General features: G+C 44.0%; 1 protein-coding gene across 1 annotated transcript in view; it reads left to right on the top strand.

Moving 5' to 3' along the window:
* The first annotated feature begins 5,016 nt into the window (after positions 1-5,016).
* Positions 5,017-18,925, top strand: part of EEPD1 (endonuclease/exonuclease/phosphatase family domain containing 1) — a 164,503-nt gene continuing 150,594 nt past the window's right edge. Inside the window, exon 1 of the mRNA XM_088476032.1 lies at positions 5,017-6,297. Coding sequence (XP_088332158.1) covers positions 5,432-6,297 — 866 coding nt within the window. The 5' untranslated portion in view covers positions 5,017-5,431. The remainder of the gene's footprint in view (positions 6,298-18,925) is intronic.

Genomic DNA, 18,925 nt, shown 5'->3' with positions numbered 1-18,925 from the left:
GTCCCACATCATTTACACCTCCACATACCTGTTCCACATCATTTACTGCCCCACATCATTTACACCTCCACATACCTGTCCCACATCATTTACACCTCCACATACCAGTCCCACATCATTTACACCTCCACATACCTGTCCCACATCATTTACACCTCTACATACCTGTCCCACATCATTTACACCTCCACATACCTGTTCCACATCATTTACTGCCCCACATCATTTACACCTCCACATACCTGTCCCACATCATTTACACCTCCACATACCTGTCCCACATCATTTACACCTCCACATACCTGTCCCACATCATTCAAACCTCCACATACCTGTCCCACATCATTCACACCTCCACATATCTGTCCCACATAATTTACACCTCCACATACCTGTCCCACATCATTTACACCTCCACATACCTGTCCCACATCATTCAAACCTTCACATAGCTGTCCCATATCATTCACACCTCCACATACCTATCCCACATCATTTACACCTCCACATACCTGTCCCACATCATTTACAGCTCCACATACATGTCCTACATCATTTACACATCCACATACCTGTCCCACATCATTTACACATCCACATACCTGTCCCACATCATTTACACCTCCACATACCTATCCCACACCATTTACACCTCCACATACCTGTCCCACATCATTTACAGCTCCACATACATGTCCCACATCATTTACACCTCCACATGCCTGTCCCACATCATTTACACCTCCACATGCCTGTCCCACATCATTTGCACCTCCACATACCTGTCCTACATCATTTACACCTCCACATACATGCCCCACATCATTTACACCTCTACATACCTGTCTCACATCATCAGTGGCGGGCTGGGCCGGGGGGCAGGGTGCCATGTGCCCCCCGGGCCGCAGCGTCATGCGGGCCGCGGGCCGGTGCAGTCTGTGTCACTGTGACACAGACTGCACCGTGTGTGCAGCGCTGACAGGACGGAGTTCGGTCAGCGCTACACAAGTGACAAACACACAGCCGCCGGCTCCGGCAGCTGTGTGTTTGTTGTAAGCAGCAGCCAATGAGAGTCTGTCAGACTCTCATTAGCTGCTGCTGCGCCCACTGCGGGAGCTGCTTCATCTTCCGGCTTCCGCAGTGGGCAATGGGAGAGACGTCATGATGTCATATGAGGTCTCTCCCATAATGCAGAGCGGCCCGGCCCGGGAGGACAGACGGAGGAGCAGATGGCGGCGGCGGGAGCGAGGATTCAGGTGTTTTTTTTTATTTTGTTTTTTATATTACGTGTGTCTACTGGGGAGGGGGGGTCTGGCACTACTGGGGGAACTACAAAGGGGGGGACAACTACTACTGGGGGCATTACAAGGGGGGTGGGGGACTACAACTACTGGGGGAACTACAAGGGGGAGACTACTACTACTGGGGGCACTACCAGTGGGGACTACTACTGGGGGCACTACAAGGGGGAGGGGACTACTACCACTGGGGACTACTACTACTGGGGGCACTATAAGGGGACTACTACTACTACTGGGGGCACTACAAGGGGGTGGGGGACTACTACTACTGGGGACACTTCAAGGGGGGGGACTACTACTACTGGGGACACTACAAGGGGGGGGACTACTACTGGGGGCACTACAGGGGGGGACTACTACTACTGGGGGCACTACAAGGGGGGGACTACTACTAATTGGGGCACTACAAAGGGGGGGACTACTACTACTGGGGGCACTGCAAAGGGGGGGACTACTACTACTGGGGGCACTACAAAGGGGGGGACTACTACTACTGGGGGCGACTACTACTGGGGGCACTACTGGAGGCCTGCATAAGGGTGTTTTCTTCTGTGGCACACGGGTGCACTGCATATGGGCAATACGACCTTACATTAATCCCATATGGACCCGCCTTCTCCCTGGAACACTTGAGGGGGGGGGCGCCGTAGCACACATATTCTTCGGACACCCTGGTTACACGCTACTCCTCTGCCAGGGCTGCCTGCATGCATTTGCCGCCCAGGCTAAAAGTTGCCAGCCAGCCCCTGCACATCATTTACACCTGCACATACATGCCTCATATCATTTACATCTCCACAAACCTCTCCCACATCATTTACACTTCCACAAACTGGTCCCACATCACTTACATCTCTCCACACTTGTCCCGCATCATTTACACCTCCACATACCTGTCCCACATCATATACACCTCCACATACCTGTCCCACATCATTTACACCTCCACATACCTGACCCACATTATTTACACCTCCACATACCTGTCCCACATCATTTACACCTTCACATACCTGTCCCACATCATTTACACCTCCACATACCTGTCCCACATCATTTACACCTTCACATACCTTTCCCACATCATTTACACCTCCACATACCTGTCCCATATCATTTATACCTCCACCAGCAATCCGACATCATTTACACCTCCACGTACCTGTCCCACATCATTTGACCCATTATTGAGCTTTTTAAAGAAAATATTTTTCCCTAGCTTTTCATCTGCTCAGGGGATGCGCACAAAAAATGCAAAAAAAGATTTCCTCTGAAAAATCAATGCGAGTTTGGAATTGTATTGCAAATGGAATTTGCAGTGCAAGTTCGCTGTGAGAACGGCTTGCAGGACCCTACTTGCACCCAACAAGAAAAAAATCAAGGATGAAAAAAATTATACTTATTAAACATCGCAAACTTTGAGCCATCTTGACTGCCCTATGTACAGACATGGACACGCACATATAGTGACTGCAATGTCAGACTCCACCCAAATACAGACATAGGGACTCCCAATCCCTCCAATGCAACTATTTATGCAACAACTGATAATGCATTAAGTTTATCACAATAGCTGCACATTCAAGTTGGTTTTGTTCAGTCCTAAACAATAGTAGAGGTGTCAATAGTATGTACAGTCTAAATAGACCACAAGCTGATCACTTACAAAAAAAATAGTTTAAAAAAACCCCAACACTTAACTGCATCCAGGGACCGGTGATTGGTGATCCGGTGAGGTCCTCTGTGACTCCGGTCAGCTGGTCTTCGAACTCCTGTACTGTGACCCTGGTCAGCTTAACAATTTTTTTTTAAGTGATCAGCTTGTGATCTATTTATACCACAAAGCTGATCACAGGGGCCGGCTCCCGTGCACGGACACATACTCACTGTATTTTTTTCTGAAAAATACAGTGAGAAGTGTCTGTGTGAAATGAATTCGGAGGGACAGAGCTTTATCGCAAGCTCTGTCTCTGCATGCGATATTTGATACATCCTTGTGATATATTCAAAAATCGCAATGCGATATTGGGTGAATTTATCACATTGAATATATTGTGGGCAATGGAGCAGGCACCTCCATTGTCTCCCATAGTTCTGCCTCTGATCGCAACTGAATAGTAAATAATTGGAGTAACCGTAGCGCCGATGACAGCACGAACAGGTGTAAATTTGCATAGATGGGCAGGGCCGCCATCAGGGGGGGACTGCCGGGACTGTAGTCCCGGGCCCGGACACTTGGCAGAAAGGATGGGGCCCGGTAGTGCACCGGACCACCCATTACCTAGCTAGTCATAAAATAAATTTAATTAACCTCCGTGTCCTGCTGCCGCCCGGTCAGACTCAGGACCTTCTGGGAGCACTTGGTAAGTAGAGGCTGCAATGTAACTAGGAGCTGCCCCCTCCCAACCCGAGCTCCGCCTTCCCTGCACGCTGGGCTTTCTGCCGATGACACGCACGTGACATGACGATGTCACCCTGTGTAGTGTCACTGACTGCGTGGCACGTGCCCATGAAGAAGAGCAGAGGAGCCGGAGCAGTGCAAAATCAACAGAAGCAGTAGGACGCCGTATCTCCTGAGTAAGTGAGTCATACAGAGGTCACCTCTGTCACTTGCTGTTGCACAAAGACAGACCCTTTGAAAAAACGATCTTGACAAATGGATTTGAGGCTGCCTAGAGTGAGACACACTGAAGCCCCTTTGTCATGTGGGGATATTATTTAGTTTAATTGACTGAGTTCTAGTTTTGTTGTGCATGGTCAGCTGCCTAATCTAATGTATGTATGTATATATATATATATATATATATATTATATATATATATATAAATATATATATATATCAGGGCCGGCGCTAGGCTTTGCTGTGCTAAGTGTCGTCCTATGTTACCGGCCCTTCCCTCCTCTGCTCCCTCCCCCCGAGATTACCTATACACTGTACCACCAGGAGGGTGGGTGGGCGTTTCCTGCGCCCGCCATATAAAATGGTGCTCTGGGCGACGGACCGCCTCACGCGTGCCTGGAGCCGCTACTGATACACATATATATATATATATATATATATATACACACAAATGGACAGCTGCCTGTCCCTGAAAGAGAGCGGAGGGGGCACTGCTTAAAACTAATATCAGTTAAGGGACAGTCAGTCAAGATTTATAAAAGGGAAGGGGTTGGGGGATTTCTGCATAGCGTATAGGGGGGTGATTCAGAGGTGGACGCAGCCAATGGGCAACCTACACCCACACAGCTCCCAGCACCCACGGAAGTCCCACCTGCCATCCCCCCAGAAGGGGGCCCTGTCTATTTTGTCAGTACCGAGCTCCAAAATTTCTGATGGCAGCCCTGTAGATGGGAGACAACAACCTGTCGATTATTGATAGAATATCTAAGAATAAAATTTATTTCTTCTCCCCTCTTGACAAATGCCTGTACAACTATATATATTATTTTGTTTTAAAACAATAAGTTGTCTTGTCTGTGATTAGAGTGACTGGCTGCTGCAGAACCTCTTCGTGGAACAGTGCACGCTGCACGGCTATGGCAGCTCTGTTCTGCAGCATAAATTACAGGATTGTCAGTGTGCCAACCGTGTGTGATTAGGTGACAGGCCTGGAGCAGGGCAATGGTAGAAATAGCGTGTAACTGAGGAGGACATGGAGTAAGAGGCTGAGGTACGGGCCGCTTTGTGCAGTGGGGAGGTGCTAGCACTAGGGGAGTGTCTGTACTGTAGCACTGGCTGTAGCACCGGAGTATACAGGGAAGAGACAGAGCCGGCTACTGGGACAATCTGCAGCACAGGGCAGCAGCAGCTCACAGTGGGCAGGCGGGGGATGCTGCTCCGACAATCTCTCTGCTGGATCTGTCCGGATTAGCCAGCGCAACCACGGACTTGAACTGCCATCCTCCTCACTCTAGGAGAAAGTGCCCGTACCCACTGCTGCTTAGTAATGTAGTATTTCTCTGCATATGGATCCCGGTGCTGTATGCCTCATAGTCAGTCATACCCTGCATGCTGAGTCCAGCTCTCTGCCCCCAGTGTAGTAGTTAGTTTGCAGCAAGCAGCGGGCAGTAGAGCGTATAATCCTGTCCATCGCTGTTGCTGCAGTAGTCGGGTCCGTCTTGGTTGCAGGATGGGTGGAAATCTTGGCTGTCACCGGTCCATTCCCAAGGACCCGTCAGACCTGTGCCAGAAGAACCGTAAATTCAGTGCAGCATGTAACTTCAGCAACATCCTAGTGAGCCAGGAGAGGCTGAACATCAATGCTGCCACCGAGGAGGAGCTGATGACCCTGCCAGGGGTGACCAGGCAGGTGGCACAGAACATAGTGGAGTACAGAGAGTATATTGGGGGCTTTAAGAAGGTGGAGGACTTGGCTCTGGTAAGTGGGGTGGGGGCAGCTAAATTGGAACAGGTGAAGTTTGAGATTTGTGTCAGCAGTAAGAGTGGCTCAGTCCAGCACTCTCCCAACTCTCTAAGGAAAGACACCGAGCATGGGCACCATGGACAACACCTGTCTGCAACAAGGATCAACATTAACACTGCAACAGCTTCCCAGTTCATGGGCCTGAGGGGGCTGACAGATGAGATGGCTCAGGATATAATCCACTACCGCACCCAGAATGGCCCTTTGAAGGGCATTGAGGACTTGGTCAAAGTGGATTCCATTAGCTCATCTTTCCTGGACAAAATCAGACACCAAGTTTATGTTCAAAGGTCACGGCCACCATCCACACATACCAATGGGGGCTTACACTTCATGGCCAAACCTCATCCTAGCCCAACCTCCCTAAGCCTGCAGAGTGAGGACCTTGACTTTCCACCTGGAGGACCTACTCAACTCATCTCCACTCGCCCTGCTGTAGAAGTCTTTGGAGGTGTGAGGGAGGGGAAACCTGTGCTCAGGCTGGCAACATGGAACCTACAGAACTGTAGCATGGACAAGGCCTGCAACCCTGGGGTCAGGGAAGTGATATGTATGACCATATTGGAGAACTGGTAAGTTGATGAAGATTAAAGTCTCATATGTAAGGCTGTTTATGCTATTGAGTTATGTATTCAGGCTACACTATTAAGTTAAATATCCTGTTTTTCGACCCCCTAATTTGCTTTAAACAAAGTTATCCTACTCATAGAGGCCTGTTACCGAATATTCATATACTTATTTTTAAGACTTAAGTGGCCCATACACGGTGCGATAAGCACCGTGCGACGCAACGGGGGAGCTGACATCCGACAAAAGGGCAGTCCGCATACACGGTGCGATCGGGTTGCTGACCACCCGATATGCCGGCTCCCCCCTCCGCCACCCGCATAGCGCTGCATGGGATCGCACATCGCATCCCCTGATCAACTGAACCTGCGGTAAGATGTACGACCCCACGGGTGCACGCTCTGTCTGATATCATGCACATACACGGTACGATATAGCAGCCAGATCGTACCAATCCGTCAGATTGGCTGCTTTATCACACCTTGTATGGCCCGCTTTAGTGCATGTGCAAGATGCATAACACACATTATCATTAGTGCCCATGTACTCATATGTATCATAATAATAACATCACAAATATACACTACTTGTCAATCAAGTCATATTCATTGTTGTACATGAGAGTGCTTCATGAAGTGTCATATTATTAGTATATGATAAAATGGTAGTTCAAGCTAATATTTAAATAGCAACACATAATTACATGGAAAATGTATTTATAATATATAGATGGCATACATGGGTCAATATAGAGGTAAATTTGGTGTAGTCCATGTGCGTAAAAAGGGACTTGTTAATGGACCACTTCTGGCTCCTGGATCTTTTAGTTGTAAATTACTTTGATATATTGAACAAGTACAAAAGACATGCCGTAACTAAAAATATTATTTTATTATGTCCTGATGCACGTGTCATATTATAAAATTATATAAAATATAGCATGTGTCTCAAGGCATTTATGTAATTGTAAATCTGTAGTTTGGGGTAGGCAAGTAGGACTCACAAGCATTTAAAAACCCCTAATATATTTTAGGTCAACAGATATAAAAAATGTTCTCCCATGTACTGAGTAGGAGACATCTCAAGATGCATCCACCTCTGTACCAATAGGGTATTTGCCAGGTTTACATCAGTAGTATATAAGGTACAGGGATACACCTCAGCATAACAAAAGTTGTTAACATTTCTTTTGATAGTGAAAAACACATTATTTGGGTCGCTTTAAATGAAAAGCTTATAATACATCAGACATAAACTTCATTCTTATATCCATATTGTTACATTGTGTATAGCTCTATAGCATTTCTAGCAAATTTGCCACACGACAGCACCTATAAGAAATCTAATGAAAGTCACTGTCTTTATCTCAATGAGATGAGTATCAGTGTACTTTTCCGTAACTTAGCAATACACATATTAAACAGAATAATAGAAAACTATGTGTCCATTTTCACTGTTTCCTATGTGAAACTAAGTTGATTTTATCTGCGTAATGCAGATGGAATTCAAAGCTATGATGTAACACTTACATATAATAAATATGTAAAAAAATACATGCCATAGCAGTACATAAACTTTAGCTATGTAAGTAGGTTTATGGTTAGAAATTGTGTAACTGGAAAAAGACAGAATGAATAGACTAAAACAGATATTTTTTGCCTTTGTCGTTCATAGCTTTCTGTAGCAAGACAGGTAGCATTTTGGGTTGGAACTAGGGCTGACGGAAGTAGTAGTGGCTCCCTAGGTGGCCCCCTTTCAATCTGAGATTGTGGTGCGTGTCATTGGCATAGCCTAGTACCACTGTCCCACACCATCACTGACACAGAGGAACAGCAGCAAGCAGCTTCCCACGTAACAAGCTGCTGGCTGCTTCTCTGTCATTGGCCAATACTCAGTGTGAGGGCCCTCCAAGGACATTTAATAGACTACAGTATATTAGGGGCATTATACCACTCCTTCAGTGTTTCAGGTGCACTCTAACGTACAAAGCTTCCTAGGCTCACCTAATGGTATACATAACCCTGGTTGGGGCAGGCATTTACTAGTGTTTTTAATTGGCAGACATACCTGTGTTTATATGTGGAAAGCTATGTAAATTCCACATGTGTAGAGGTATGACTTCTAATAAGGTACTAAAATGTATTTATTTGCTTCCATTTAATATGGTAAAAATAACATTATTTGCACACTGCTTTAGTTTATATATTGTACAAGTTTTTAACGACAAATCAAACTAGGCAATGACTTTTGCTAATACCCTATAATGGCAGAAATGGTCCCATTCACCAATATAATAGGATAACATTTGAGAAAACAGTGTTCATTACAGACTGCTACATTAAATGAGACAAGGTGATTTTCTGTAATAGGTAATATGTATGATCATTTATGGTTCCGATTATAAAGTGTAACTAACATTAGCCTGTCTGGGCCACAAAAGTTAAGTAGAAATAATAATATGAGCATGACGATCAACTGATTTGTAGAGTTCACAAAACTAGAACATACTTGGTAATTCAAACCAGATTTATCTCATCCCACAGATATATATATATATATATATTACTCGGATAGCACTCCCGTCTATAGTGTTCAAGCTGCCAGGGTGCTCAGCACCTGCAGTACAACAGTATCACATAACCCCAATGGCGGTATTCATCTGGACTGAGTAAAACACATTACTCCATACGAATTGGTTCTCCGACGTTTCGGATGTTACTCCTTTAGCAAGGACCAAAATATAAATGCAAGACAAATACAAATATTACCTTACCTAAATAGCGTTCACAGGGAGGATCCCTCCTCACACTGTCCGTCCGGTCCGGTGTCCGACATCAGCCCAGGGGCGGATCTAGACTGTTGTATTCGTTAATGATTAATTCAGCCCACCCTCGTGGCAACCCCCCTCCCACCCGCGACCCCCCCTCCCGGCAACCTCCCTCCCACCCGCGACCCCCCCCTCGCGGCGACCCCCCCCTCACGGCAACCCCCTCTCCCCCCCTTTAATTTCACTTACCTCCGCTGCTTCGGTGATGTTCTCCCTCCGGGCTTCGGTCAGCTGCTCTCCCATCCTGCACTGTGACAAGGTCAGCTGTTTAATGCAGCAGCTGACCAGGGTCACAGTGCAGGAGCCGGGAGACCAGGTGACTGGTGGGAGGACATCACCGGAGCCCGATCTTCGGTCCCTGGACTGAGGTAAGTTGTTTTTTGGGTTTTTTTTAGCAGTGATCAGCGTGTGGTCTATTTAGATCACAGGGTGTGAGGAGCCGGCTGTGATCGCTTCCTCCCCGGCTCCCGGGTCAGGTGACAGCCTGTCACTGACACATCACTCTAGCTGGGAGACGGGAGCTCCGATCACAGCACAGCACAGCCATTATCATCTCTCTCCTCTGAACTTAATGATGCAGAGGAGAGAGATGATAATGGTCGGACAAACTGTGCTAGGGGGGGCGATCGCTCCAATCGCCCCCCCCTGGATCCGCCACTGCATCCGCCGCACTTCCGGTTCTCAGCCACTTCCAGTTCCCCAAACCGGAGGCGCGTCAGTGGGTATGTTGACTCCGTGACATATATATAGAAGGACAGTGAGACGGCACTCACGAATAGTAATCACAGGGTATACTTGCTAAGGTACCCATCTCTGGTGAAAATCCAAACACACTAGAAACGAGAAGGTGGGCAACACCCTTGAGTCTCATTCCTACTCCTAGTATATATATATATATATATATATATACACACCACATTTTATCTATGTTTGGTATAGTGATTTACATTTAGTTATGTAGTATTATTATTTATTACCAGTTATTTATATAGCGCACACATATGCCGCAGCACTTTACAGAGTATATTTGGCCATTCATATGGAGCATACAATCTATGGGCTCGATTCAGACCCGCTCGCTAGATGCGTATGCAAATTCGGAAAGGCAGACGATCGCACGGCAAGGCTTTAGCAAGTCCACTATGTCTTAGCGTGCGATCGCATTGTGTATGTAGACGCCCACCAGCCTGTCTTAAGACGCCCACTCACGTCATCTCCAGGAAGTGTATGCAAACATCGGTAACATCGAGCACCATCTGATGCACTTGTTGTTGACCATACCCTGCCGTACTACGGGCTCTTCAGTGTGAATTTCAGCCAAGTGATGTGTACTATGACGCTGCCTCCTAATTATGCACGCCTCTGAAACGGCGTTAAGACGCTCAGGCACGCCTGCAGCCCCTAGGAACCGGTTAGGGCTGGCAGAAAGGCAGAGTAGCGGCTTCCTCCTGGAAGCCGCTCTCTGCTAATAGCAGCCCGGACTGGCAGTCCCAGGGGGAGGACACACCTCCTCCTGAGACTGCTTGTTGTTTAAGTGACTGGCAGGTAGCGCTTCCAATAGGAAGCCACTGACAGTCACAGTGTAGAGTGCAGTTACGGACTGCACTGACTACACTGAGGTGGTGGATTTTACTGGGCGGGGAGCTGCAGCCCTGAAGCACCTAGGCAAAATCCGCCACTGCGAAGGTTAATTTTTATTTGGGGCCAATTAACCTACCAGTATATTTTCGGAGTGTGGTAGGAAGCCGGAGAACCCAGAGGAAATCCAGGCAAGCACAGGGAGAATATACAAACTGCATGCAGTTAAGCCCGCAGTGGGAATCGACCCAAGGACATCAGTGCTGTGAGGAAATAATGCTTACCATTACACCAACTGTGCTAAAGTTTTTAGAGATTAATGTACATTTTCAACTACAGTGATTAGATGCACTAAAATGGAATAAGAAGTGTTAAATAACAGCAAATAAAAACAACTATTGAATAAACGTATTTGGAACAATGATTTTTATTTTAATTTTTGGTTACATTAATTTAACGTGTAAAAATGTACATTAGAAGCTGATGCAGAGTTGAACGTACACCAGATTGTGTAGCTTATCTTGCGTGCATTTGCAGTATACACACTTAGAAAGCGAACATATGTATATGCAGTTATGCAGACCTGTGCTATCAAGCCATTGAGGTAGAAGGGGAAAGGAATGGGGGTTCACCTACAGTAGTATAGAGCAGGTCCAGGCATACACTGATGATGATGATGATTTGTAGTAAGCCAGGCACTGCCACTGAAGAGACATACCCGTATGTATCTCATGATGCGTATAGCTCTGCATAGGTGCAGAAATATGCTATTTTTACAGTCATTTAACTTCTGACTCTGCATCAGCCCCATACTTCTAACATCACAGGGTACATAATCATAGGTTTACTGTAGATCTGCATGTTTAACTCAGACCTTTCACCAGGTCCTATGAAGTTATTTTTTAGGTTAATAAATAGCAGTTTATTGAAAATGTTGTGTTTGCGCTGTGGTCTCCCGCAACCAAACTCTCTATTCTGTAGACCCAGATCACTTTCTGAGTCAAGTAATCAGGCTGTGCCATGTTTGCTCCTGCACAGCTTACATAGAACATAGAATTTGACGGCAGATAACAACCACATGGCTCACCCAGTCTGCCATTTAGGGTTAGGGAATTAGGGAGTTAGGGAATTAGGCAACAGCAGATCCTTACCTGCGTCTGGCCGCCATAGGCTGCAGTCTATGTAGCTCCCTCCTCCCTACCATCCCAGTGATTGGTGTCACCGGGAGGCGGAGCTTAAGTCTGCTGGTGAGGGGCAGAACCTAAGTAAAGGGGCATGGCTTAAGACTGGTGCTGCTAGCAGGCTGATTTCTAGGGACTGCATTAGCTGCAGCCCCTAGAAACCAGATAGGGCTTCCGTAATAGCAGGGGAAGCACTATCTTTTTATTGCAGTCCGGACTGGCAGTCCCAGGGGGAGAAAATACCTCCGCCTAGGACTGGCTGTCTGGCTGTGATCAGCAGAGAGTGCTCCAATGAGAAGATACTGCTAGGCGGGAAGCCGACGGACGAAATCCCGACCGCCGGCTTCCCGACTGTCTAATCCCGGAAAGGTACTAATGAGGGGGGGAGAGTTAGGTAAGGGGCTCCCTGGGGGGACTTAGGGTTAGGCTAGGGTAGGGGAGGTTAGGGTTAGGCTGCGGGGAAGGGGGGTTAGGTTTAGGTACTTAGAAGGGGGTTAGGGTTAGGCACTTGGGGGGGATGTTAAGATTAGGCACCCCTAAGGGAGGGTTAGGGTTGGAGGGGGGAATTAGTTTAACGATACTTACAAAAAAGGACAATCTGGATTTTCACCTCTGCCGGGCTGCCGCTGTCGGGATTAGAACCGTCGGCCGTAAGTCATACCGATTCCTGCTAGGCAGTCCCTGCGGGTGGCAGATTTTACTGGGTTGGTGCAGACCCACAGCCCCTAGGTAAAATCCGCCACTGGCATCAGGGTTAGTTTAAGCTTCTTCTATGATTTTTCTCCTGTGCGTGCTGGAGTAAGCCTGTCTGGCACAGAACTGCTCCATACTTGCCTATTTTTGAAAAAGCATTTAATGGAGATTGTAAAAGCAGCATGTATGAGCATTAAAGTTGCCTTCTGAGAGATGTCTCATGAAATTGACTTATATCCAAATGTAAATGAGCCCCAAAGAAGTTAATAAGATCTGCTTGTTGTTAAAAACTTTCCAGGGCTTGTTCATGTATTGTGGTTTACACGTGATTCCATATGTAATTGGCCACAAGAAACCTTATTTGAAAATGCATGGAGCCATAGGGATCATTGTGCCTTATAACCAATGCAGGAAAATTGCACTGATTATCCCATTTGAATGTATATAACGATGACTTCTCTTCAGTGAGTCAGGGGGATTTCTACTACTTCAGGGAATCTCCCTGACAATGAGGGAGAGTTGGCAAGTATGTCCCACTCAGCAAAATGCTCTCTACTGAGTGAACAGGTTCCACTCTCTTATGTTTTTCCTCTTACTAGATCATGCATAAGGAGCTATGTATTAAAACAAAACATGACATCAGAGGACTTTAAACTTTAATGTGAGACCTTAAAGTTTTACAATACAGTGTTTGTACGACATGTATTTTCCGAAATCATTTGTACTATATTCTAGACTGTAATATAAGACCTGCAACCTATGAGTGACCTGAAAATGAACACTCCAGTCTAATTCAGTAAACAAGGCAGTGTGCAATTCATCCTTTAAGCTTTCGCTTTGCTTGCTTTGGTTTCTCGAGGTCTAATACCTGTATCTCTAAATATGGAGACCGTTTGCTGTGGCTCCTATTACATAAATAATTGTTTCTACTTATGCCCATGGCTGGATTTCCACAATGATGGTGTCTGCAATAAATGAACTAATACATATAATCTTTAATATTGAAAAGAGCATAAAAAGGGATTGGTGGGTTTTGTCGACGGTCAAAATGGTAAAAATGTTGACGGATAAAATATTGGCAATATAAATTCCAGCGTTTAATGCCAACGCTGGAGTAATGTTATTTGCTGCATGTTTACCATGTCGGCGTTAGAACTGTAAACACGATGAAGCATGTAAAAATTATTTCAATAACATTAGTCCCATGTTAGCATTCTGCGCTTGACATTATGCTGTCAACATTTGAACTGTCGACAGCATAACTGTCGACCATTCAACGACCTTCCCAAAAAACTGCAGACCGGACAGTCTTCATTAGGCTCCCTAGAAATCCATCTTACCTGTCTCTCTCTTTTTTTAAATTGTCTATTATTATGACTTGTTCATTTAATGTATTTGTCACGTAGCTCAAATATAGCCAAAGCAGTGACCAAGTGTTGAGAATTCTTTGTGCGTCATACAAAGTCACGCAAAGAATCATTTCCCTGAATATTATTTTCAAAAACAGCTTCAAAATGAAAAAAAAAACCATTCTTACAAGCCATTGATTTCCAAGCTGCCCCATATAAATCACTGGTTGAAACTGAAGTGGTTTCTGATTTCTTTGATTAAATGATTTTGATTGGCTATTAAAAATGTCCTGTCTTTGCACTCAAACCATCCACATACATCTGAATTGCAGGAACATGAATTGTTAACCGTTATCCATCTTTAGATGTATTTAGGAATGCAATTTATATTAAACTATATTTAATTTATTTAATTACGACAAATTTTCCCAGGACTGCTCCTGGCATTTCCCACACTGGTCTGGTGTTAGTTATTTTTTTACTTTCTGGTATTTATAAATTTCAGCATTATGGGGGATAATGGGGTTTTAACATGCAAGAACACATATCTGAGTGTATATATATTCTAATTGAAGTTTAAATTACATTAGTAGTTTAAAACTTAGAACAGCTATTTAGCTATCAATATGCTAATATATTAAAAGAACATTTTATCCATTGTATACTAATAATAATTTTGTTTTCTGTCATAAAGTAAATACAATTTGCAGTATTGTTACTGCATTATGCCTGCAAGAGGCTCTAGTAGGATAGTCCATGACTGACAGTTTCTCTTCTGCATGGAATCTGTGGAATCAGGGTGTAGAACAATGACTTGCCTTGTTTATGTTACAGAGGAGGAGAAAAGTGTTCTATAATCTGCAGGGCTGCTCTAGAAACCCTTTGAGGACAGTTCCAGTGCTGTTAGATAAATGTAAAATGAAATTCTCAGGCTGATTAAACATACTGCCAGTCTTTAAATAATGTATTGATTTTTTATTTGCTCTAACAGAAATATATAAATGAGAAAAGCTAGAAAGAACTGACTGTAAAAGCTAGAAAGATCTGACTGTAAAAGTTATTGCAGTAATTACATATTTCCCACACATTTGGGTAACTATTTGGGTAAAAATTATATATACAAAGTGCAGTTGTGTCAAGGAATCTTGGAGTATTCCTTACTGAAAATTGCTGAATTATTTTTTTTGTTACTCACATATGTATTTGTTTGGTTTGCAGTTGAAAAAAAAAAACACAAAAGCTGAAAAATGTATTTATTCTACAAAGTAATCCTTAAGTGGCAAGTACAACATTTTTGGCAATGTTTAGGAGTAATTACTGATAGATTTCTATAGATTATCCTTCACATTAAAACTAAATGAATTTGTGGTGAGTTGCAGGTGCCTGCAATATGAAAAATATTTATTCAACAAGTTTGAATAGAGAAAAGGACTCTTTCTTCTGATTTTTATCACTTTGTGTACACTCTGAGGAAGTGAAGCAGAAGATTGTAGCCAAACATGGACAAGTTCAGGACTACTAATCAAACTCCAGAGACCTTGATCTTCCTGTTTCTGTAACATAATGTTATCAGGAAGTTTAAGTACCATGGCACTGTACCCAACTTCCCATTACATTGGCGCATGAAAAAACATGATCGATGATTGTAGCACAAGGTTGATCGAATAGTGTAAAAAGCACCTTGATCTACTGCCAAACAGATTGAAGTTGACCATAAGAAACAAGGTGCAACATTTCAACTCACGCCATGTGTCGCCATCTCAATGAAAAGAGGTCACATGGTAGGACAACCAGGAGGGCCTCACTACTGAGAAAATGACATAAGAAAGCCTAACTGGAGTTTGGTAAAACATGCCAGAACAAGCCAAAAATTCACTTGGGAAAATGTCATGTGGACAGCTAAGCCTAAAATAGATAAAGATTTCAAAGTAACAAACACCTTCCCTATATTCAAAAATGGAGGAGCTTCAGAGATGTTGCTGTGCCGCATCTGACACTGGGTGTCTTGAACGTGAGCATGGCAATATGAGATCTGTAGATGACCAGGCCATCTTGGAGCACAGTTTTGAGCCAAATGTCAGAAAGTTGGGTATTCATCGAAGAACTTGTGTCTTCAAGGAGGACAGTGACCCCAAACACAAATCTGTAAGCACCCATTAATGATTCAAGACAAGATGCTGGACTGTTCTGGTCAGTAATGAGGCGTATACTGTATGTACTAAGCCTTGGATAGAGATAATGTACCAACAAATCAGCTCCTGTTATTTTTCAACCACAGAGGTCTATGTATTAAGTCATGGAGAGAGATAAAGTGAATGGAGATAAAGTACCAACCAATTAGTTCCTAACTATCACTTTACAGACTGGAGCTGATTGGTAGATACTTTATCTCCATCCATTTGATCTTTCATCCCATAGAAAACTTGTGGACATCACAGATCTGAGAATAGCAGTTGGGAGAGGTCTGGGAGAACTAAATAAGTTGGCACAAGAGGAGTGGCCAAACTACCAATAGACTAGAGAGGTGCAGGAAGCTTTTCCATAGCTGTAATAAGCAGCTCATTGCCATTATTCTGTCTAGCGGCTTAAGTCTGGGGTGTCAATAATTTTGTCAAACCTATTTATTTACATTTTCTGATTGAAAACCATATACACTTAAGTTTTTAATAACAAAAACATATTTCTGTAATATTAACAGAGAAATATTGTGGAGACCAAATACTGTTGTTAATTTCAACTTACGTTAGTGGACACATTTGTGAGTTGTTTGAAAAAGAGCAAGGTAACCAACATTATTAATAGTAATATTAATAGTTTATATTTCTACTATTTTGTGAATAGCAAAAAAAATGTAAATTAATCTGGCGGTGAAGCTCTTAAGGTGCACGCACACATAGCGACATTTTACACGATTTGGCCGATTTCGACGAATCGTGGCGACGAATCGGGTAAAAAAAGTACAAATCGTGAGTTTATACTCACGAGCACAATGCCGATGCGCGTCCCCGCTCATCGTATATCGCACCTTCTGATCTGCCGTGCTGTAGGGCAGATTAGCCAATCTGGGATACAATGCATTGGCTGCAAGATAGATCTTTCGTCAGATTGGAAATTTTTAACTCCAAATCGTGATCACGACGGCAAGGGAGCTCCCGTGAAAGTTCATGAGGAAATTGGCCATAAAATCGTATCGTGAGGACATCGTTATGTGTGTGGGCACCTTTAAACTGGCCATGGACTTTGCAATATCAGCAGCAATATCAATTAATTGATCAATATATATGTCCCTCTTTTTTGTAAGTACTTGATAGCACTTCTTTTAGGTTGTATTTTGAAACAGACCTAAAGCCCACCCATACACGGTGCGATATGCACCGTGCGACGCAACTGGGGATCCGACGCCCGACATATCGGGCGGGCCCCCACACATGGAGCGATCGGGTGGCTGACTGCCCGATATGCCAGCACCGCCCTCCTCCACCCGCATAGTGCTGCAGTGGATCACACATCTCATCCCCAGATAAAATGAACCTGCAGTAAGATCTGGAGGTGCGATGTATGACCCCACGGTTACACGCACTATCCGATATCATGCCCATACACGGTACGATATGGCAGCAATATCGTACCAATTCGTCGGATCGGCTGCTTTATCGCACCATGTATGGGCACCTTAAGACAACAGCTATACTATGTCAGTTGATTAGTTTTATGTTAGCTTTAGCCAACTGTAATTGCAGCAGAGTTGGCAGTGCACAAGTGACAGGAGTTTGAAAGTGTCGACATGATAAAAAATAGTACATTAAAAAAAATCATTTCTTAAAAATAATATTTCAGTAAGTCAGAAAATCGTTGGTTTAAATATATATATACAGGTGCTGAGTCAAGATGTAAAGGAATGTGTTTTCTTGTTATTATGACCTACTGAGTGCTGAGTTGTGTAATATTATCTGCCATTTCTGCAGCTATGCACAGCAATATCAGGAAGCAGTATAGCTGCCTTTCCAAGAATGATATATTGTGCTGTGAACTTGAAATGATCAGAATCATGAAAACAGCAGAAGTGCACAGATTCAATGGGGATTTAAAAATAAGTTTTGTAGCAAAATTCTGTTTCCCCGACCTAAACTAGTGAATACAACATGTCCTTGAATACTGTAGAGAAAATCCCTTACTACTAACATCTCTGCCCAGTGCTTTGGCAGCGTGGACCCCAGCGGATGTAGTTAATGGGGTGCATTCTACTTTTCACTAGCACTACCATAATATGCATATTTTACTTTTAGCAGTATTTGCGTATTATAGTGTTGAGGACCACTTGGTCTTTGAGTTACTTTTGGCACAACTTAATCCTACCCCTTATTAATTGACTGTGATTCACTTTTTCATCAAACCAGTCACAATGGATTAAATCTGATTATACACACAACAGTGAGGTTGTTAAATACAACAGAGGTGAATTATATGTTTAGTACTCCCAGAGTCAGGAGTTCCATCAATCTACTAACAAAAATTATTTTTCTCGTCACATAAAACTGTTGCGCTGTTACACTATATCAAGCTGAGAATGGTATAAACGGGATGTAGTTATAAGACCACGATGCCGCCGGTATAAATCTCGACGGGGGAGCCCGACAAGGGACTTAAGATAGGTGACGAAATACCGTCGCATATCTTAATACCGATGGGGGGGGGGTGAAGGTTCGGCATGAAGGGGGGAGACTTAGGTTTAAGCACTAATGGGGAGGGTTAGGGGGAGAAGGAGGGAGGGTAAGTATACTTACACGACCCCTGTCGGGATATCAACTATCGTGCTGCCGCTGTCAATATTTTGACTGGAGGATTCCCGACAGCCGGCATTACATACCGATTCCGGTATAAACAATTATTCAATAATATAATATATATATATATATATAATAATATATATATTTATCAAAACAGTGATTAAGGCTGGGTGCACATTTGTCGATGTATTGTTTGTTCGATCGACAAACAATATATC

Source organism: Taudactylus pleione, unplaced genomic scaffold (genome assembly GCF_031769625.1).
Source record: "Taudactylus pleione unplaced genomic scaffold, aTauple2 ptg000181l, whole genome shotgun sequence".
Lineage (NCBI taxonomy): Eukaryota > Metazoa > Chordata > Amphibia > Anura > Myobatrachidae > Taudactylus > Taudactylus pleione.
This window is presented reverse-complemented; position numbering and strand designations above follow the sequence as displayed.